The 24,729-nt window shown below is 42.1% G+C and overlaps 1 protein-coding gene across 1 annotated transcript in view; it reads right to left on the reverse strand.

Annotated features, from left to right (window-relative positions):
• Window positions 1–24,729, reverse strand: part of LOC120041639 — a 56,028-nt gene that overhangs the window by 18,144 nt on the left and 13,155 nt on the right. The window contains exons 5-7 of the mRNA XM_038986505.1: window positions 18,277–18,699; window positions 14,978–15,412; window positions 10,167–10,598 (exon numbers count right to left, since the gene is read on the reverse strand). Coding sequence (XP_038842433.1) covers window positions 10,167–10,598; window positions 14,978–15,412; window positions 18,277–18,699 — 1,290 coding nt within the window. The remainder of the gene's footprint in view (window positions 1–10,166; window positions 10,599–14,977; window positions 15,413–18,276; window positions 18,700–24,729) is intronic.

Consider the following 24,729-nt stretch of genomic DNA (forward strand, 5'->3'; position numbering starts at 1 on the left):
TACCATCGTCATTACTACCACTACCATCATCATTACTACTACTACCACCACCATCATCATTACTACCACCACCAATACATCAGTTTAAGAATACCATTACTACTACTACCACCATTACATCAGTACTACTACTACCATCATCATTACTATCACTACCATCATCATCACTACTACTTATACCATCATCATTACTACTACTACCACCACCACCATCTATACAACTACTTTTACCACCATCATTACATCAGTACTACTACTACCACCACTATCATCATTACTACTACTACTACTACTACTACTACCATCATCATTACATCTACTACTACCATCATCATTACTACCACCACCACCATCATTACTGCTACTACTACCACCATTATTACCACTACCACCACCATCATCATTACTACCACCACCATCATCGTTACTACTACTACCACCACCACCATCATCATTACTACTACCACCACCACCATCATTACTACTACCACCACCATCATCATCATTACTACTACTACCACCACCATCATTACTACTACCACCACCATCATCATTACTACTACCACCACCACCATCATTACTACTACCACCACCATCATCATTACAACTACTACTACCACCACCATCATCATTACAACTACTACCACCATCATCATTACTACTACCACCACCATCATCATTACTACTACTACCACCATCATCATTACTACTACTACCACCACCATCATCATTACTAAACCTACAGATTCACCATTGTGACTACTACTACCACCACCATCATCATTACTACTACCACCACCACCATCAATACATCAGTTCACAAATACCATCATCTTTACTACTACTAGACCATAATCATTACTACTACTACTACCATCATCATTACTACTACCACCATCATCATTACTACTACTACTACTACTACTACTACCATCATCATTACTACTACTACCACCATTACTACTACTACCACCATCATCATTACTACTACTACTACTACCATCATCATTACTACTACCACCAGCATCATTACTACTACTACTACCAGCATTATTACTACTACTTCCACCACCACCATCTATACAACTACTTTTACCACCATCATTGCATCAGTACTACTACTACCACCATCATCATCATTACTACTACTACTACTACTACTACTACCATCATTATTACTACTACTACTACCACCATCATCATTACCACCACCACCTTCACCATCATTACATCAGTACTACTACTACCATCATTATTACTACTACTACCATCATCATTACTACTACTAATACTACCACCATCATCATCACTACTACTACTACCATCATCATTTCTACTACTACCACCACCACCACCACCACCACCATCATTGCGTCAGTACTACTACTACCATCATCATTACTACTACTACCATCATCATCATTTCTACTACTACCACCACCATCATCATCATAACTACTACTACCACCACCATCATTACATCAGTACTACTACTACCACTATCATCATTACTACTACTACTACTACTACTACTACTACTACCATCATCATTACTACTACCATCATCATTACTACTTCCACCACCATCATTTCTACTACTACTACCATCAGTATTACTACTACTACCATCATCATTACTACTACCACCACCATCATCATTACTACTACCACCACCACCATCATCATTACTACTACTACCACCACCACCATCATCATTACTACTACTACCACCACCATCATCATTACTACTACCACCACCATCATCATTACTACTACCACCATCATCATTACTACTACCACCACCACCACCACCACCATCATTACATCAGTACTACTACTACCATCATTACATCAGTACTACTACTACCATCATCATTACTACTACTACTACCATCATCACTACTACTACTACCACCATTACTACTACTACTACCATCATCATTACTACTACTACTATTACTACCATCATCATTACTACTACTACCACTACCATCATTACTACTACTACTACCATCATCATTACTACTACTACCACCATCATTACTACTACTACTACCATCATCATTACTACTACTACCACCACCACCATCTATACAACTACTTTTACCACCATCATTACATCAGTACTACTACTACCACCACCATCATCATTACTACTACTACTACTACTACTACCATCATCATTACTTCAACTACCACCACCATCATTACTACCACCACCACCACCATCATTACTACTACCACCATCATCATTACTACCACTACCACCACCATCATTACTACTACTACCACCACCATCATTACTACTACTACCACCACCATCATTACTACTACCACCACCACCATCATTACTACTACTACCACCACCATCATCATTACTACTACCACCATCATCATTACTACTACTACCACCACCATCATTACTACCACCACCACCATCATTATTACTACTACTACCACCACCACCATTACTACTACCACCACCACCATCATTACTACTACCACCACCATCATTACTACTACCACCACCATCATCATTACTACTACTACTACCACCATCATTACTACTACTACCACCACCATCATCATTACATCAGTACTACTACTACCATCATCATTACTACTACTACTACCATCGCCATTACTACTACCACCACCACAATCATCATTACTACCACCACCACCATCATCATTACTACTACTGCTACCATCATCAGTACTACTACTACCATCATTATTACTACCACCACCATCATCATCATTACTACTACTACCACCATCATCATTACGTCTACCACCACCACCTTCACCATCATTACATCAGTACTACTACTACCATCATCATTACTACTACTAATACTACCACCATCATCATCACTACTACTACTACCATCATCAGTACTACTACTACCACCACCACCACCACCACCACCATCATTGCGTCAGTACTACTACTACCATCATCATTACTACTACTACCATCATCATCATTTCTACTACTACCACCACCATCATCATCATTACTACTACTACCATCATCATCATTACTACTACTACCACCATCATCATTACTACTACTACTACCACCACCATCATCATTACTACTACCACCACCACCATCATCATTACCACTACCACCACCATCATCATTACCACTACCACCACCATCATCATTACTACTACTATTACCACCACCATCATCATTACTACTACTACTATCACCACTACCATCATTACTACCACCACCACCATCATTACTACTACTACTACCGCCACCCTCATTAATACTACTACTACTACCATCATCACTACTACTACTACCATCATCATTACTACTACCATCATCATTACTACTTCCACCACCATCATTTCTACTACTACTACCATCAGTATTACTACTACTTCCACCATCATTACTACTACTACCATCATCATTACTACTACTACCACCACCATCATCATCATTACTACTACCACCACCACCATCATCATTACTACTACTACTACCACCACCATCATTACTACTACTACTACCACCACCATCATTACTACCACCACCACCACCATCATCATTACTACTACTACCACCACCATCATCATTACTACTACCACCACCATCATCATTACTACTACCACCACCACCACCACCACCATCATTACAACAGTACTACTACTACCATCATTACATCAGTACTACTACTACCATCATCGTTACTACTACTACTACCATCATCAGTACTACTACTACCATCATCATTACTACTACTACCACCACCACCATCATTACCACTACAACCACTACAATCATTACTACTACTACTACCATCATCATTACTACTACTACCATCATCATTACTACTACTTATACCATCATCATTACTACTTCTACCACCACCACCATCTATACAACTACTTTTACCACCATCATTACATCAGTACTACTACTACCACCACCATCATCATTACTACTACTACTACTACCATCATCATTACTACTACTACCACCACCATCATCATTACTACTACTATTACCACCACCATCATCATCATTACCACTACCACCACCATCATCATTACTACTACCACCACCACCATCATCATTACTACTACTACTATCACCACTACCATCATTACTACCACCACCACCATCATTACTGCTACTACTACTACCATTATTATTACTACTACTACCACCACCATCATCATTACTACTACTACTACCACCACCATCATCACTACTACTACTACCATCATCATTACGTCTACCACCACCACCTTCACCATCATTACATCAGTACTACTACTACCATCATCATTACTATTACTACTACCATCAGCATTACTACTACTACCATCATCATTACTACTACTACCACCATCATTACTACTACTACCACCATCATCATTACTACTACTAAAGCTGAACCTCGGCAAGACGGAGCTGCTCTTCCTCCCGGGGAAGGACTGCCCGTTCCATGATCTCGCCATCACGGTTGACAACTCCATTGTGTCCTCCTCCCAGAGCGCTAAGAACCTTGGCGTGATCCTGGTCAACACCCTGTCGTTCTCAACTAACATCAAGGCGGTGGCCCGTTCCTGTAGGTTCATGCTCTACAACATTCGCAGAGTACGACCCTGCCTCACACAGGAAGCGGCGCAGGTCCTAATCCAGGCACTTGTCATCTCCCGTCTGGATTACTGCAACTCGCTGTTGGCTGGGCTCCCTGCCTGTGCCATTAAACCCCTAGAACTCATCCAGAACGCCGCAGCCAGTCTGGTGTTCAACCTTCCAGAGTTCTCTCATGTCACCCCGCTCCTCCGCTCTCTCCACTGGCTTCCAGTTGAAGCTCGCCTCCGCTACAAGACCATGGTGCTTGCCTACGGAGCTGTGAGGGGAACGGCACCTCCGTACCTTCAGGCTCTGATCAGGCCCTACACCCAAACAAGGGCACTGCGTTCATCCACCTCTGGCCTGCTCGCCTCCCTACCTCTGAGGAAGTACATTTCCCGCTCAGCCCAGTCAAAACTGTTCGCTGCTCTGGCACCCCAATGGTGGAACAAACTCCCTCACGACGCCAGGTCAGCGGAGTCAATCACCACCTTCCGGAGACACCTGAAACCCCACCTCTTTAAGGAATACCTAGGATAGGATAAAGTAATCCTTCTAACCCCCCCCCCCTTAAAAGATTTAGATGCACTATTGTAAATTGGTTGTTCCACTGGATATCATAAGGTGAATGCACCAATTTGTAAGTCTCTCTGGATAAGAGCGTCTGCTAAATGACTTAAATGTAAATGTAAATGTACTACCACCACCACCATCGTCATTACTACTACTACTATCATCATCATTACTACTACCACCACCACCATCATCATCATTACTACTACTACCATCATCATTACTACTACTACCATCATCATTATTACTACTACTACTACTACCATCGTCATTACTACTACCACCACCATCATTAAACTGCTATCATTACCATTACCACCCATACCACTACTATTTGGAATGATAAACAACAATAATAATAATAATAAGTAAGTTACTGTTTACTATGCAGATTTTATTATTCAGTGTCCCTCGGGCTGTGGCAGACAAATAATATTTGGCTGCAAGAGGTGTATTTTCTGTTTTTCCTCTGGGTTTAATAAGTTAAAATTTGGAATAAATGTAGTCATTTCTGTGAATAATGAATCTCTTGGTGAGGAATATTTATCACAGTAAAGGAGAAAGTGCTTATCTGTCTCTACCTCCCCTGTCGTGCAGTGACTACATACACGCTCCTCTGTGGGGAGCCATGTCTTTTTAAGTTTCTATTGCCAATTGTTGGTCACTAGCCTGTACTTGGTAAGGATCTGTCTTTGCTTCGTATCTCTGACAGAGTAGAGATAATCAGACAATTCATATTCTCTGTTTAGGGTCAGACAGCAATTTAGTCGGTGTCACGTTCCTGACCTTATTTCCTTTGTTTAGTCTTGTTTAGTTGGTCAGGACGTGAGCTGGGTGGGCATTCTATGTTATGTGTTTCTATGTTGGGTTCATTGTCAACTAGCCTGATATGGTTCTCAATCAGGGGCAGGTGTTTTACGTTTCCTCTGATTGAGAACAATATCAAGGTAGGCTGTTCACACCGTTTGTTTGTGGGTGATTGTTGCCGTGTTAGTGTTTTTTCACCACACGGTACAGTTTCGGTTTTCTGCACATCGTTTATTGTTTTTGTATTTCAGTGTTCAGTTCGGTTTTAATAAATCATCATGAGCACTTACCACGCTGCAAATTGGTCCGATCCTTGTTACACCTCTTCAGAGGAAGAAGAGGACGAGAGCCGTTACAGTCGGCTTTGGGATTTTGTTTCGTTTTTCCAATGTTGTAAATATGAGTCCTTTGATTAGTTCATGATTTTGTTAATTGGAATTCTTTCTTTTGAAGCAGTGACTGAGATGGCTCATTTCTGGGCTCAGCTCTTGGGTTTGAAGTGCTTTAACCTCTAACACCTCCCAAACCCGGATCCGGGAGCACCCCCATCAGTAGAAAAGCTACTAGCATAGCCTAGCATAGCGTCACAAGTAAATACTAGCATCTAAATATCATTAAATCACAAGTCCAAGACACCAGACGAAAGATACACATCTTGTGAATCCAGCCATTATTTCTGATTTTTAAAATGTTTTACAGGGAAGACACAATATGTAAATCTATTAGCTAACCACGTTAGCAAAAGACACCACTTTTTTTACTCCACCAGTTTTTTACTCCATCAGTAGCTATCACAAATTCGACTAAATAAAGATATATATAGCCACTAACCAAGAAACAACTTCATAAGATGACAGTCTGATAACATATTTATGGTATAGGATAGTTTTTTTTAGAAAATGTGCATTTTTCAGGTATAAATCACAGTTTACCATTGCAGCTGCAATCTGAAATAGCGTTGGAAGCAGCCGGAATAATTACAGAGACCGACGGCAAATTATAATTACTCATCATAAAACACTTCTGAAAAATACACAGCCTACAGCAATCGAAAGACACAGATCTTGTGAATCCAGACAATATTTCAGATTTTCTAAGTGTTTTACAGCGAAAACACAATATAGCATTATATGAGCGTACCACAATAGCCAGAAACACAACCACATTTACCAGCTGTAAATGTTAGCGATCGTAATAACCCAACAAAATATATATAATTTTACTAACCTGGATTTACTTCATCAGATGACAGTCCTGTAACATCATGTTACACAATGCATATAGCTTTTGTTCGAAAATGTGCATATTTAGCAGCATAAATCGTGGTTATACTATGTAATCAGTACAAACATTGCATGCATTCTGGCCGGCGCCATCTTGGATTAGCGCCTATTCTAATAAAAATACTATTCATAAACTTGACTAAAAAATATAAGTTGGACAACAATCGAAAGATAAATTAGTTCTTAATGCAATCGCTGTGTTAGATTTTTAAAATTAACGTTACTAGACATATAGTGTGCGTTGCAGCCAGACCAGTGCCTGCAAAAATGGCGAGCAAACACTATTACATTTTTCCACATAAATACGGAATAACATCATAAATAGTTCCTACTTTTGGACGAGCTTCCATCAGTATCTTGGGCAATGTGTCCTTTCTTCAAAAGAATAGTTTCTTTGTTGTAAAACGTCCTCTTCACCTTTGGAATTAGCTGCTAACAGTAGCTATGTCGCACACACATGTCCAAATCCTCAAACGAAATACTAAGGAAATTCAGAAAAATAGCAATATACTCGCATAAACTGATATAAATCGGTTTCAAATAACTTCGTTATGATGTTAAAGGTCAAAAACGTAATAGAGCCCTAATTCACGTCAAACTACATGGAACTATGGTGTAAGGAAAAAAAGAACCAGCCATTTATCTATTGTAATTTATGAGAAATCTTACAATGTACAGTTGGTGATGGTTAAAGAAATGTGTTTTGTTTCCAAAAAGTTAGTAATTTTAGACAATTGGCATTTGCCATATTCCATTTGCAATATGGTTTGATTGAATGGCCGTCCATTTGAGTGGTATTTGTGTATATGTTTCGTACAAGGGGGTTTTCCATTAATTTTATCTCTATTCTGGTTTTTGTGAAGCTATCTTTAGCTGGAAAAAATGGCTGTGATTATTGTGGTTTGGTGGTGACCTAACATAATCATTTGCAGTGCTTTCGCTGAAAAGCCTATTTGAAATCGGACACTTTGGTGGGATTAACAACAAGATTACCTTTAAAATGATATAAGACACATGAATGTCTGAGGAATTTTAATTATGAGATTTCTGTTTTTTGAATTTGGCGCCCGGCACTTCGACTGGCTGTTGTCATATCGATCCAGTTAACGGGACTGCAGCCATAAGAATTAATCACTAACCTTCGATTATTTTCATCAGATGACACTCATAGGACTTCATGTTACAAAATACATGCATGTTTTGTTTGATTAAATTCATATTTATGTAAAAAAAATCTGAGTTTACATTGAGGCGTTAGATTCACTAGTTGCAAAAACATCAAGTGACTTTGCATAGCCACATCGTTTCAACAGAAATACTCATCACAAATATAGATGATAATACAAGTTATACACATGGAATTATAGATATACCTCTCCTTAATGCAACCACTGTGTCATATTTCAAAAAAACCTTACGAAAAAAAAAAACACGCTATAATCTGAGACGGCGCTCAAAAGTAAAACACCACAGCCGCAAAGATGGCGTCAACATAAACAGGAAAATACATGATAAATATTCCCTTACCTTTGATGATCTACATCAGAAAGCACACCAGGAATCCCAGGTCCACAATAAATGTTTGTTTTGTTCAAAAAAATCCGTTATTTATTTTCCAAATTTGACCCATTGGGGACCATTTACGGTGGAGCCATCTTAACATCATCTTTAGTAATTTTGGGGTATGACAAATGGCATTTGCAATATTTTGAATGAATTGGCGTCCATTTGAGTGGTGTTTGCGATCGTATATATGTGTCGCCCAATGGCTCTATGTTGAAATTCATTTTTGGCCATTTCATGGTGGTCTTCCCTTACCTCTCCTCCCTCTCCCTCTCTCCCTCTCTCTTCCATCTCCATCTCTCTTCCCTCTCCCTCTCTTCCCTCTCCCTCTCTCTTCCCTATCCCTCTCTCCTCTCTCTCCCTCTCTCCTCCCTCTTCCCCTCTCTTCCCTCTCTCCGCCCTCTCCCTATATCTTCCCTATCCCTCTCCTCCCTCCCTCTCTCTTCCTTCTCTCTCTTTCCTCTCCCTCTCTCCTCCCTCTCCCTTTCTCTCCCCTTCCCTTCTCTCTCCCTTTCTCTTCCCTCTCTCTCTCTTCCATCTCTCTCTTCCCTCTCTCTTCCCTCTCCCTCTCTCTTCCCTCTCCCTCTCTCTTTCCTCTCCCTCTCTCTTCCCTCTCCCTTCCCTCTCCCCTTCCCTTCCCTCTCCCTTCCCTCCCCTCTCTCCTCCCTCTCTTCTCCCTCTCTGTCTATCTTCCCTCTCTTTCTCAATCAATCAATCAAATTTATTTTATATAGCCCTTCGTACATCAGCTAATATCTCGAAGTGCTGTACAGAAACCCAGCCTAAAACCCCAAATAGCAAGCAATGCAGGTGTAGAAGCACGGTGGCTAGGAAACACTCCCTAGAAAGGCCAAAACCTAGGACGAAACCTAGAGAGGAACCAGGCTATGAGGGGTGGCCAGTCCTCTTCTGGTAGTGCCGGGTGGAGATTTCTCTCTTCCCTTCCTTTCTCTCTTCCCTCTCCCTCTCTCCTCCCTCTCCCCCCTCTTCCCTCTCCCTCTTTCTTCCCTCTCCCTCTCTTCCCTCTCTCTCTCTTGCCTCTCTCTCTCTCTTGCCTCTCCCTTCCCCCTCCCTCTATTCCCTCTCTCCTCCCTCTCTCTCTCTCTTCCCTCTGTCTCTGTCTTGCCTCTCCCTTCCCCCTCCCTCTCTTCCCTCTCTCCTCTCTCTCCCTCTCTCTATTCCCTCTCCCCAACAAAATCTTTACCTTTACCCCTCTCAATATACCGCTACAAGAGTTACCAACACTTGAAGTTTTATATGTCAAATGTTTCTACAAGATAATAACCACTAGCATCACATAATCACTAACCACCACACATGTTCAGACTCACCTCAGCTGTGAGATGTAGGAAAGACACTGAAGGAAACTCCTCACTTCACTCTCTTCATCTGACCAGCCCTTCAGCTCTACTGGTTTCTTCTCTGGTTGGAGTTTCAGCACTTCTAGGAGGAGGGAGGCCTTTCTCTCTGAGAGGTCTATGGACCAGACTGCAGGAGCTGACTGGTAAACTGGCTGTAATGCTGGAAGGACACTCCTGCCTGTTTGAGTCTCATAGTCCTTCACATGTGAGTACAGATCCAGCAGGAATTCACTCTGATAAGAATTTTTTCCATAGCAATAAGGAAAGGTGCTGTAAGTCCACACTGATGATACCAGCTTCAGTGTCTTCTCTCCTGTCTGCTCCTCCCACTCTGCTGCTTGATACAGGAGATCCACCAGGAACTTGATCTGCTTTGAGGGATCATACCAATCTGGATAGAAACTGCAACAAGGACAGTAACAGCTGATTCAGACATGGATGAACACATGAAACCAGTCATAGTTAAAGATATATGAAGTAGTTATACATTTACATAATGTGATTTGGTTATATGTTAAACTATTTAGTTTTAGAGACATTCACATGATTTATCTGTGACATTTAGTAATGCAACATTAGTTATGTCAGGAAATGGGCTGATAAATGTTCCCAGATTCACCAACATGTGTAGTTTTATACGGAGCCTTCACCGTGTGCTGCCACTTTGCATCAGCAGTCAGAAAGGAGACTCTCTGGGGGGCAGTTTGATAGTGGTGATGCTGAAGAACTCTGGTTTATTTTCCCTCTTCCCTCTCTCTCTCTCTCTCTTCCCTCTCTCCATCTCTTTCTCTTCCCTCTCTCTCTTTCTCTTCCCACTTCTCTCTCTTCGCTCTTCTTTCTGTTCCCTCACTCTTCCCGCTCTCTCTTTCGCTTTCCTCTCTCCCTATCTCTTCCCTCTCTCTCTTTCTCCTCTCTCTCTGCCCTCTTCCCCTTATATCTCTTGCTCTTCCCTCTCTCTCTATTCCATCTTCCCTCCCCCCTCTCTCTACCCCTCTCTCTCCCACCTCTCTCTTCCCTCTCTCTCTCTTCCCTCTCTTCCCTCTCTCTTTCTCTTCCCTCTCTCTCTCTTTTTCTTCCCTCTCTCTTCACTCTCTTCCCTCTCTCTCATCTCTCTCCTCTCTCTCTCCCACCTCTCTCTTCCTCTCTCTCTTCCCTCTCTTCTCTCTCTCTCTCTCTTACCCCTCTCTCTTCCCCCTCTCTCTTCCCTCTCTCTCTTCCCTCTCTTCCCTCTCTCTTTCTCTTCCCTCTCTCTCTCTTTTTCTTCCCTCTCTCTTCACTCTCTTCCCTCTCTCTCTTTCTCTTCCCTCTCTCTTTTTCTCTTATTTCTATTCCCTCTCTCTTTTTCTCTTCCCTCTCTTCTCTCTCTCTCTTTCTCTTTCCTCTCTCTTCCTTATTCCCTCTTCCCTCTTCTCTCTCTCTCTTCCCTCTCTCTTCTCTCTTCCCTCTTCCCCCTCTCTCTCTTCCCTCACTCTGTCTTCCTTCTTCCCTCTACCTTCCCTCTTACTCTCTCTCTCTGACTCTCCCCTCCCTCTCTCTTCCCTCTCTTTCTCTCTTCCCTCCCTCTCTCTCTATTCCTTCTCTCTCTCGGCCATCTATCTCTCTCTTCCCTCTCTCCCCCCCTCTCTCTTCCCTCTCTCCCCCTCTCTCTTCTCTCTCTCTTCCCTCTCTCCCCCCCTCTCTCTTTTCCCTCTCCCTTTCTCTTCCCCCTCCCTTTCTCTTCCCTCTCTCTCTCTTCCCTCTCTCTTTCTATTCCCTCTCTCTCTTTCTCTTCCCACTCTCTCTTTCTCTTTCCACTCTCTCTTCTCTCTCTCTCTTTCTCTTTCCTCTCTCTCTCCTCCCCATCTCTCTCTCTCTTCACTCTCATCCCTCTTCCCTCTCGCTCTTCCTCTCTTCCCTCTCTCTCACTCTTTTCTCTCACTCTCTCTTCCCTCTAACTCTCTCTCTCCCCTCTCTCTTCCCTCTCTCTTCCCCTTCTCTCCCCTCTCTCTTTTTCTTCCCTCTTCTTTCTCCTCCCTCTCTCACTTTCTCTTCCATCTCGTTCCTTTCTATTTCTCTTCTGTCTTCTCTCTCTTTCCTCTCTCTTTCTCTTTCCACTCTCTTCCCTCTCCCTCTCTCACTTCCCTCTCTCTCCCTCTCTCTTATTTGAACTGTATTGATGTGGTGTGGTACTAATGATTTTGGACATTTTAAGGCCTTTGTTTGTCTATGACGCCACACCATTCATACGCTCTGCACTCCTCCACTGGGAGGTAATACAGATTACTGCAAATCCTCTCATGTTGATGACTGGGTTCTTTCTTGTAAATAGTCGGCTGCCCAGAACAGGGCTCCGGGCAGCCGAGCGGAAATGGAGGAAAACTCGCCTCCCTGCGGACCTGGCATCCTTTCACTCCCTCCTCTCTACATTCTCCTCTTCTGTCTCTGCTGCTATAGCCACTTTCTACCACTCTAAATTCCAAGCATCTGCCTCTAACCCTAGGAAGCTCTTTGCCACCTTCTCCTCCCTCCTGAATCCTCCTCCCCTTCCTCCCCCCTCCTCCCTCTCTGCGGATGACTTCGTCAACCATTTTGAAAAGAAGGTCGACGACATCCGATCCTCGTTTGCTAAGTCAAACGACACCGCTGGTTCTGCTCACACTGCCCTACCCTGTGCTTTGACCTCTTTCTCCCCTCTCTCTCCAGATGAAATCTCGCGTCTTGTGACGGCCGGCCGCCCAACAACCTGCCCGCTTGACCCTATCCCCTCCTCTCTTCTCCAGACCATTTCCGGAGACCTTCTCTCTTACCTCACCTCGCTCATCAACTCATCCTTGACCGCTGGCTACGTCCCTTCCGTCTTCAAGAGAGCGAGAGTTGCACCCCTTCTGAAAAAACCTACACTCGATCCCTCCGATGTCAACAACTACAGACCAGTATCCCTTCTTTCTTTTCTCTCCAAAACTCTTGAACGTGCCGTCCTTGGCCAGCTCTCCTGCTATCTCTCTCAGAATGACCTTCTTGATCCAAATCAGTCAGGTTTCAAGACTAGTCATTCAACTGAGACTGCTCTTCTCTGTGTCACGGAGGCGCTCCGCACTGCTAAAGCTAACTCTCTCTCCTCTGCTCTCATCCTTCTAGACCTATCGGCTGCCTTTGATACTGTGAACCATCAGATCCTCCTCTCCACCCTCTCCGAGTTGGGCATCTCCGGCGCGGCCCACGCTTGGATTGCGTCCTACCTGACAGGTCGCTCCTACCAGGTGGCGTGGCGAGAATCTGTCTCCGCACCACGTGCTCTCACCACTGGTGTCCCCCAGGGCTCTGTTCTAGGCCCTCTCCTATTCTCGCTATACACCAAGTCACTTGGCTCTGTCATATCCTCACATGGTCTCTCCTATCATTGCTATGCAGACGACACACAATTAATCTTCTCCTTTCCCCCTTCTGATAACCAGGTGGCGAATCGCATCTCTGCATGTCTGGCAGACATATCAGTGTGGATGACGGATCACCACCTCAAGCTGAACCTCGGCAAGACGGAGCTGCTCTTCCTCCCGGGGAAGGACTGCCCGTTCCATGATCTCGCCATCACGGTTGACAACTCCATTGTGTCCTCCTCCCAGAGTGCTAGGAACCTTGGCGTGATCCTGGACAACACCCTGTCGTTCTCAACTAACATCAAGGCGGTGACCCGTTCCTGTAGGTTCATGCTCTACAACATTCGCAGAGTACGACCCTGCCTCACACAGGAAGCGGCGCAGGTCCTAATCCAGGCACTTGTCATCTCCCGTCTGGATTACTGCAACTCGCTGTTGGCTGGGCTCCCTGCCTGTGCCATTAAACCCCTACAACTCATCCAGAACGCCGCAGCCCGTCTGGTGTTCAACCTTCCCAAGTTCTCTCACGTCACCCCGCTCCTCCGCTCTCTCCACTGGCTTCCAGTTGAAGCTCGCCTCCGCTACAAGACCATGGTGCTTGCCTACGGAGCTGTGAGGGGAACGGCACCTCCGTACCTTCAGGCTCTGATCAGGCCGTACACCCAAACAAGGGCACTGCGTTCATCCACCTCTGGCCTGCTCGCCTCCCTACCTCTGAGGAAGTACAGCTCCCCCTCAGCCCAGTCAAAACTGTTCGCTGCTCTGGCACCCCAATGGTGGAACAAACTCCCCCACGACGCCAGGTCAGCGGAGTCAATCACCACCTTCCGGAAACACCTGAAACACCACCTCTTTAAGGAATACCTTGGATAGGATGAAGTAATCCTTCTAACCCCCCCCCTTTAAAAGAGTTAGATGCACTATTGTAAAGTGGTTGTTCCACTGGATATCATAAGGTGAATGCACCAACTTGTAAGTCGCTCTGGATAAGAGCGTCTGCTAAATGACTTAAATGTAAATGTAAATGTAAATGTAAATGTTTCTATGAAGTTGACGTTAAATTGCTCTGCCATCATTATAGTATGAGGTATTATTGTTGGGGTTACCCCTGTGCTGTGATGGGTGTTTTATATGGTGTGTCTTGTCTTTTCTCTCCACTGGCTATCTGGCTAACAGGCTACACTCTAGACAGTATCTTCTGCTGATGTGTATGTGTCTGGTAGTGGGTCTCTCTCTATCCTACCCTTTTCTTTCGGCAGGGTTAATAGCTGCCTGGCGCCCCAACAAAATCTTTACCTTTACCCCTCTCTAACAATACTGCAACACGATTTACCAACACTTTAAGTTTTATATGTCAAATGTTTCTACAAGATAATAACCACTAGCATAACATAATCACTAACCACCACACATGTTCAGACTCACCTCAGCTGTGAGATGTAGGACAGACACTGAAGGAAACTCCTCACTTCACTCTCTTCATCTGACCAGCCCTTCAGCTCTACTGGTTTCTTCTCTGCTTGGAGTTTCAGCACTTCTAGGAGGAGGGAGGCCTTTCTCTCTGAGAGGTCTATGTACCAGACTGCAGGACTGGCTGACTGGTAAACTGGCTGAAATGCTGGAAGGACACTCCTGCCTGTTTGAGTCTCATAGTCCTTTACATGTGAGTACAGATCCAGCAGGAAATCACTCTGTTTAGATTTGTCTCCATAGCGATAAGGAAAGTTTTTGTAAGTACACACTGATGATACCAGCTTCAGTGTCTTCTCTCCTGTCTGCTCCTCCCAATCTGCTGCTTGAGACAGGAGATCCACCAGGAACTTGATCCACTTTGAGGGATCAGACCAACATTGATCGAACCTGCAAGAAGGACAGTGTCATGATGTTGTTCTGTGGGTGAGGTTTATGACCCCCCCTATAAATACCTTTCTCCCTTCCCTCTCTCACTTGACTCTACAGAAGGGACTCTTGAATAGCCTTTGTTAAACAGAGTCTGGGAACATCAAATAAGTTGGGGGGAAATGAACCATATTTCGGTAATAGAACCAGTTGAAAATATGCGTTGGTACTTAATGAATATGATGTCAGTTTGGATTTCATCTGAGACATTCTCATCAATGATAGGATGACATAAACGGTACAGTGGAAAGTCTACAAATTATAGTTATCAGATTCACATGGAATTGTTGTGCAATTTAAATGTGTAAATTTGACACTATTTATGAAAAGATTAAATGTAATTTTAGCTTCCAAATGAGAGATTTGGGTTTTCATAAAGTTAGAGCTCTGCTGAATCAATGGCCCGCCCCTGTGAAGAGACAGGGGTTGTAGACTGTGAAACACGCCCTTCTCCCTCCACTATATAAAGCCTTGACGAAAATGTAACCTCCTGTTCCGAGAACGTGAGGACGACAGTCCATAAGTTAAAAAGGACTAACATGTCAACTACAGAACTAAGCCAACCTCAGCGTGAGCTTTGGTTGCGAATGGTATGAACTTTGAACTCGTATTCGCTACAGAAGTGATACCTCCTAGCCGTTGAGTTAGCAACAGCAGCTGCAAACGTGGGCTCGGAAAGAACGGACAGAGTATCCTCTCTACCACACAACAACGACACTACAACGTATCCCGTTCACCACCAGAGACACTCTTCAAAGGACTCTGTTGGGCAACACGGCCCTCCATCTACTACCAACCTATTGAAGCGCAGCTCAGAGTAAATATTTTTTGCACTTTCCTTTTCCAAATGGCCGGTAATTTAGAATGCATAAGATTCTGTATTTACGATAGAGTAGCTGCCTACAGCCCGATGGAGACATCGCTTCTCCCTTTGTTCTTCAGTCTTCCCGCTCTTTCACTCAAACCCAACCCCCTTTTCTTTGTGTAACCAGCTGTCATATCTGTTCCGTCCGCTAGGGACGTTTTCCTTTATGACATAATTTGTAATCAAGGTATGATTCATTCTGTGTATATGTAATTCTGTGTGATTAGTTAGGTATTTAGTAAATAAATAATTAAACCCAATTTTGTATTGCTGATTGCACTTGTTAGCCAGGGTTCGTGAAGATAACCAAGAATTTACAACTTTCAGATGAGACTGAAATAAGGTGACGATTAATTTTGACTGCTATTGATGTAAAATATTACTCGGTCTTTAAGAGTTTATTCGGAAGATAACAGCTCTAAATATTATTTTGTGGTGCCCCGACTTTCTAGTTAATTACATTTACATGATTAGCTCAATCAGGTAATATTAATTACAGAGAAAGGATTTTATAGAATAGCATGTCATATCACTTAATCCGGCATAGCCAAAGACACGACAACAGTAACAGCTGAGTCAGACATGGATGAACACATGAAAACAGTCATAGTTAAAGATATATGAAGTAGTTATACATTTACATAATGTGCTTTGGTTATATATTAAAGTATTTAATTTTAGAGATATTATTTATCTGTGACATTTAGTAATGCAACATTAGTTATGTCAGGAAATGGGCTGATAAATGTTCCCAGATTCACCAACATGTGATGTTTTATACAGAGCCTTCACCGTGTGCTGCCACTTTGCATCAGCAGTCAGAAAGGAGACTCTCTGGGGGGCAGTTTGATAGTGGTGATGCTAAACAACTCTGTTTACTCTCTCTCTCTCTCTCTCTCTCTCTCCCCCTCTCTCTCCCTCTCTCTCTCTCTCTCTCTCTCTCTCTCTCTCTCTCTCTCTCTCTCTCTCTCTCTCTCTCTCTCTCTCTCTATTCTTCCATTAATCTCTCTTCCCTCTCTCTTACTCTCTTCCATTTCTCTCTATCTCTTCCTCTTCCCTCTTTCTCTCTCTTCCCCATCCCTCTTTCTCTCTCTTCCCTCTCTCTCGCTCCCCTCTCTCTCTCTCCTCCCACTTCCCATCTCTCTCTCTCTTCCCTCCCTCTCTCTTCACTCTCTACCCCATACCTCTTTCTCTCACTCTTCCCTCTCTCTTTCTCTCTTCCATCTTCCCTCTTTCTCTCTCTCTTCTCTCTCTCTCTCTTCACTCTCTCTCCCCCCTCTCTCTCTCTTCCCTTTCTCTTCCCTCTCTCTCTTTCCTATCTCTCTCTCCCTCTCGCTCTTCCCTCTTCACTCTCTTTTCTCTCTTCTCCCTCTTCTCTCTTCCCTATGCCCTCTCTGTCGTCCTCTCTTTCTCTTGCCTTTCTCTGTCTTCACTCTCTGTCTTCACTCTCTCTCATCCCTCCCCTTTGTTTGTCTATGCCCCCCACCATTCATACCCTCTGCACTCCTCCACTGAGAGGTAATACAGATTACTGCAAATCCTCTAATGTTGATGACTGGGTTCTTTCTTGTAAATTGTTTCTATGAAGTTGCCGTTAAATTGCTCTGCCATCATTATTGTATGAGGTATTATTGGTGAGGTTACCCCTGTGCTGTGATGGGTGTTTTATATGGTGTCTTATCTTCTCTCTCCACTGGCTATCTGGCTAACAGGCCACACTCTAGACAGTCTCTTCTGCTGATGTGTGTGTGTCTGGTAGTGGGTCTCTCTATCCTATTCTTTTCCTTTCTGCAGAGTTAATACCTGCCCGGCGCCCGAACAAAATCTTTACCTTTACCCCTCTCTAACAATACCACTACACGATTTACCAACACTTGAAGTTTTATATGTCAAATGTTTCTACAAGATAATAACCACTAGCATCACATAATCACGAACCACCACACATGTTCAGACTCACCTCAGCTGTGAGATGTAGGGCAGACACTGAAGGAAACTCCTCACTTCATCTGACCAGCCCTTCAGCTCTACTCGTTTCTTCTCTGGTTGGAATTTCAGCACTTCTAGGAGGAGGGAGGCCTTTCTCTCTGAGAGGTCTATGGACCAGACTGCAGGAGCTGACTGGTAAACTGGCTGTAATGCTGGAAGGACACTCCTGCCTGTTTGAGTCTCATAGTCCTTCACATGTGAGTACAGATCCAGCAGGAAATCACTCTGTATAGAATTGGCTCCACAGGGATAAGGAAAGTTGCAGTAAGTACACATTGATGATACCAGCTTCAGTGTCTTCTCTCCTGTCTGCTCATCCCACTCTGCTGCTTGAGACAGGAGATTCACCAGGAACTTGATCCGCTTTGAGGGATTTGACCACAATGGATAGAACCTGCAACAAGAACAGTAACAGCTGATTCAGACATGGATGAACACATGAAACCAGCCATAGTTAAAGATATATGAAGTAGTTATACAATTTACAATTTTTTATTTTATCTTTAATTAAGCTGAAAGTGATTCAGGTGTGAGTAAGGAAACATTGTGATAATGTATTCTGATGGTTATTGATTCCTGGTTTGATTGTTTAGGTAACACCAGTGAATGTGAGCAGGAAAGTTCATGTACCGTAATTTCCGGACTATAAGCCGCTACTTTTTCCCACGCTTTGAACCTCGCGCCTTATACAATGACGCGGCTAATTTACGGATTTTTTTCACAAGATTCACGCCTCCAAAAAACTGAGCACCGTCACATAATGTGACGTAAATCGAGCGCGTTCAAACTTCCCATCATTCTGATTACGGTAGTCATTTTGTCACCCTCATCATGGCAAAGACACGGAGAAATGCATATGATGCAGCTTTTCAAGTTGAAGGCGGTCGATCTGGCTGTTGGAAAAGGAAATAGAGCTGCTGCACGGGAGCTTGGCCTTAATGAGTCGATGATAAGACGTTGGAAACAGCAGCGTGAGAAACTGACTCAGTGCAAAAAGACAACAAAAGCTTTCAGAGGGAAGAAAAGCAGATGGCCCGAACTAGAAATAAATTCATTAGGCCTTAATGAATTTCACATGACTGGGCAGAGGCGTTTTTATATTTTTGTTTAGTATGTTTAGCCATAAACATAATTGTTTAAAACCTGGATGTTTTGTCATTTTATGAATCATGTCTTACCTTGTTTCAAAGTAGCCTAGCCAAAAAATCTGACCATAGAAATGTTGACGGAATTATTTTGTAAACACTTCCTCATATGCCATTGAAACCAGCGTTTATCTCAAGTTCTAACAACTTTCTTTCGTTGTCCGTTAGCCAAAAGCACAATACTCATATTAGCAACCCATGCTAGTTGTTGCATCAGTAGTCATATTAGCAACCCATGCTAGTTGTTGCATCAGTAGTCATGTTAGCAACCCATGCTAGTTGTTGCATCAGTAGTCATGTTAGCAACCCATGCTAGTTGTTGCATCAGTAGTCATATTAGCAACCCATGCTAGTTGTTGCATCAATAGTCATATTAGCAACCCATGCTAGTTGTTGCATCAGTAGTCATGTTAGCAACCCATGCTAGTTGTTGCATCAGTAGTCATATTAGCAACCCATGCTAGTTGGTGCGCCAATAGTCATATTAGCAACCCGTGCTAGTTGTTGCATCAGTAGTCATATTAGCAACCCGTGCTAGTTGTTGCATCAGTAGTCATATTAGCAAGCCATGCTAGTTGTTGCATCAGTAGTAATATTAGCAACCCATGCTAGTTGGTGCGCCGATAGTCATATTAGCAACCCGTGCTAGTTGTTGCATCAGTAGTCATATTAGCAACCCATGCTAGTTGTTGCGTCAGTAGTCATATTAGCAACCCGTGCTAGTTGTTGCATCAGTAGTCATATTAGCAACCCATGCTAGTTGTTGCATCAATAGTCATATTAGTCGATGATAAGATGTTGGAAACAGCAGCGTGAGGAACTGACTCAGTGCAAAAAGACAACAAAAGCTTTCAGAGGGAAGAAAAGCAGATGGCCCGAATTAGAAAATGAGCTTGTAGACTGGGTCAACACACAGAGAGCAGACGGCCGAGGTGTTTCAACTGTGCAGATCTGACTGAAAGCCAAAACAATCGCCACCGCAATGAAGTTTGAGGATTTTAGAGGTGGACCATCGTGGTGTCTAAGATTTATGAGACGTAAAGGCCTGTCCATCAGGGTACGGACGAGTCTGTGTCAGCAGCTCCCTCCCGACTACGAGGAAAAAGTTTCAAACTTCCGCAAATTCACTGATGCAAAGATAGCGTAGCATTCCATCGGTCCGCACGACATCATAAATATGGATGAGGTTCCTCTGATGTTTGACCTGCCTCTCACTCGGACTGTCAACAGGAAAGGCGAATCATCCGTCACGCTGAAAACAACTGGGCATGAAAAAACGCAAAGTTCATTTGTTTCAATGTACCGGTAGGCACCTGCGGCTTATAGACACGTGCGGCTTATTTATGTACAAAATACATATTTTTAAAAAATTCAGTGGGTGCGGTTTATATTCAGGTGCGCTTAATAGTCCGGAAATTACGGTAGTCTAACATTATAATCCGTTTCCATTATGTGGAACAATGTCAGGTCATTAAAGTTGATTGCAGTTTGAGTAGTTTTTATTTTAAAGAGACAGTGCATCATTAATCACAGTTGTGTGTGTCTAATGGCAGGGTATTCCAGACATGGGAAGCTCTCACACTGAAAGCAGATTGACTAAAGGTACTTTTCCTTAAGGGAACTATACAGTCATTTCTCATGGCGGATCTTGTAGATCTGTTGCCATGAGTATTATAGATTTTAATTATAGTTTTGTTACCTCTATAGTAAAAACAATTGCATATGTTTTGGGAAATTAGCTAGGTTGAATTTGGTTATTTGAGTTATTTAAAAAAAAAGAGAGGTTGGGGTCAAGTATGATGCCTTGGTACTTAAAATCAGATACCACCGGGAGCTTTTCCCCTGATACATCTGTCTAAGGGGCATCAGTTGTTGTTTTTTGAGGAACATGCAGACTGTGTTTTATTTTATTGAGATGTAAACATGAGTCTCTGAGCAATTTTGTCATCTGAACCATTACAGTAGTGAGTTCTTGTGTAGTTTGTTGTTTGTTATTTGCATGAATTTATCACTGTATCATCTGCATACTTTGGAACTTCAGACCCTGTACAGACAGAAGGAAGATCATTGATGTAGGAGCTGAACAGTGTTGCCATTTGGGGAATGAAAACATTGTGGACATGAGTGGAAAAAAGTAGTATAATGAATACTAAGTGTTTTGTGTTTTTTCTGGAAAAATGGGTGTTTCATTGTCTCTCTTTGAAATGTTTCCTGGGACTAAAATATTGAAATTTAAATATTTAATATTATTATATAATCTTGGGGAGAGTGAGTGAGATTGAGGCCGTAAACTACCACATTGAAAAGGGCCTGGAAGTTTTTTGTTTTTTCATTAAGGTTTGCAAATACACAGACACAACACATTTGTTATGACTATTTGTTGGTGTTTTTAAAATACTATGTTTGATTTGTGATAAAATTTGTGTTAGTGCTAAGGTATCTTAAAGGGGCACGCACATGGAATTTTTATGAGTTTTTATTTTCTGAGTTTTAATTAAACACGTGAATTTTTTTTGATAAAAGGAATGTTCTGGGAACCTAGGATACAACAAGTAGGAAATATTTGACTATTTTTGTAATTTGTCTAATATAGTAAAATAGACTTCTTTGAAGGGTTTTGTATGACCTATGACCTTTGTCATGACCTTCCCTCATTGGAAAGCCATTTGGATAATGAATTTATGGTCATTTGTAATACTGATTTCAAGATAATTTGTGTAATGGATAAATATGTTTGAGTTTATAGTTCTCAGCCATATTTGTAATTTGGACCAATGTGAAGAAGGAGAGGGCATTGCTTTTAACTAAGGGTATGCTGCTTTAATTCTATTTTCCTATGACCATATGGGTTAAATCATTTTTCTTTGTGGAGTTTTTTCAGTTTAGTGATTTTTTATTTGATTAGGTTATTTGAAATTTTGTTGTATCTTTTTTACCAGTAATAGTTTTGTTTTATACATTACTCTCACACTGAGATATATGTGTTAAAAGTGGGGGAGGATTCAGTGTTTTGAGGTTTTGGAAGTTTATACACCTTGAGTGATATGTGAAGGAGTGTATTGTATTGTTGAGAGTATTGTATTGTTGCGTTTGTTCTGTTCTATTCCCTAGGGGATATAGGTCTAACTTCTTTATCCTGTGGCTCTGTGATGAAGTTGACAGTGTGATGGGGAGTTTAAGCCAATTTGAAAGAATAGTTTCAATAGAATGTGTAGTTATTCTCTTTGAAAAATGTTTAGATATGTGTATTAAGAATAATTGGTAAAAGTAATAATGTATCATGTAGTTAATGAACTGAACTAAACTGTTGTTCTGATCTGTTCTTTCGAGGTTATCATGAAAAGTGACATCAGACGGTATCTTAATGCATGGAAGAGATAATTGGACCGAATAGTGTGTGTACCTCAAAACCCCCTCTAACTGGCTGAAGAAGAGTGACAAAGGCGTTGAATAAGGCCCTGCTGAACCACTTCTACCGGGAGAAGGGAGCCGAGCCAGAAAATCGGTGTACAGTATCCGATCTAAGCTATCAACTGATTTTCTCTCATGTTTCTCTCAGGAGTGTGAGAAGAGTCCACGTGGAGTGAGCATGGAGAGAGATCTGTTCTAAACTTTTCTTATGTTGCTGGTACACTGGTTGACGAATGGACAAGACATAATGAGTGGTAAAGATGAGACATTGAAATTGGGACATTATCATGGGCCATCCACTTTGAACTGTAAAGCTATCTGAAGAAGAAGGAAAAGGACGCCAGAAGAATCAGAAGAATCAGTGGCTGAAGGAGGGGGTTGGTCAACTGTGCCAATAAAATTGTTTTAGACTTTTGGGGTATCAGGGTTGATTGTAGAGGTCTACACCATGTAAAATTATAGTAATTTAGATTAAGAATGCATTGAGATACTGATCTATATTATAATCATGATTAAAAAGTTAATAGTAGAATTATGGGATAATTATACTGAATGTTAATATGAATGTAAATTCTGCCAATATTGATGTGTGTTAAATTGAGTTTTTTACTTTGAGTGATAAGACCAATTTGAATCACTGAGGAATGTCATTCTAAATTTTGGTTGGAAAATTAGTTGGGTTGTTAATTATGATTTGGAATATGAATGATTTACCTATTTTCTATTCTGAGCATAAGGACTGAGAGGGAAGACTGTCCTATATGTTATGATGACATGTTATGTAACTTAAGCATTTCTATGTTATGTTTTTTATTTTTATTTTACTCAACAATGGATTATTCTGTGTGATTAAACCTGTGCAAGTCTGTCTTGCAGAATAAAGGTTGTAAACTTAGTTTCAGAAGGTAGAAAGCTTACACATACAGTGGGGCAAAACAAATATTTAGTCAGCCACCAATTGTGCAAGTTCTCCCACTTAAAAAGATGAGAGAGGCCTGTAATTTTCATCATAGGTACACTTCCAACTATGACAGACAAAATGAGAAGAAAAATCCCAGAATATCACATTGTAGGATTTTTAATGAATTTATTTGCAAATTATGGTGGAAATTGACAATTGATATATGCCATTGGATGAGGTAATGGTTTGGTACTATGTTATACCAAGAACGAGATAAGAACTTAGTTTAGGAGACCAAACTGAACGATAATTTATAGCTAATGCTATCTAGCTATGGGATACTCCTCTTTCAAGTAAAAGGCCCTTTGTGAAGTTCCTATTATCTGTGGTTTGTCATGTCGACTAGGGGGTGGATCTTTGCTATAAAAGATCTCAGTTGCCATTTTGTAAACACTCTCAGAGAATTAATTTATAGACACTGAATTGATCTGAGAGTCACAGGGCTTTGGTGCAGCTCATATAATTAAAGATGGACTTTATAATGTAACTCTGACTTGTGTGTGGTTTGCTCTCTCAATGTTTAGTAATACAGGAAATTACCACGACTCTCTCTCTCTCTCTCTCTCTCTCTCTTCCCCCTCTCTCTCTTCCCTTTCCCTTTCCCTCACTCTCTCCAGTGCTTTACACTGCAGCAGACTTTATTATTGGTTTCAATGCTCTTCCCTTTGAGGTTCAGCGTGGCTGGACTATTATTGTCCTGCCAGACGTATTTGGGTTGACATTTTAGTTAAAGGGAGGTTGCTTGCCAGTTTATTGTGTCTTGTTATTTGAACTGTATTGATGTGGTACTAATGACATGTGGCCCAGAAGATTGTGGACATTTTAGGCCCTTGGTTGTCTATGACCCCCCACCATTCATACCCTCTGCACTCCTCCACTGGGAGGTAATACAGACAATTGTTGCAAA

Source organism: Salvelinus namaycush, unplaced genomic scaffold (assembly GCF_016432855.1).
Source record: "Salvelinus namaycush isolate Seneca unplaced genomic scaffold, SaNama_1.0 Scaffold498, whole genome shotgun sequence".
Lineage (NCBI taxonomy): Eukaryota > Metazoa > Chordata > Actinopteri > Salmoniformes > Salmonidae > Salvelinus > Salvelinus namaycush.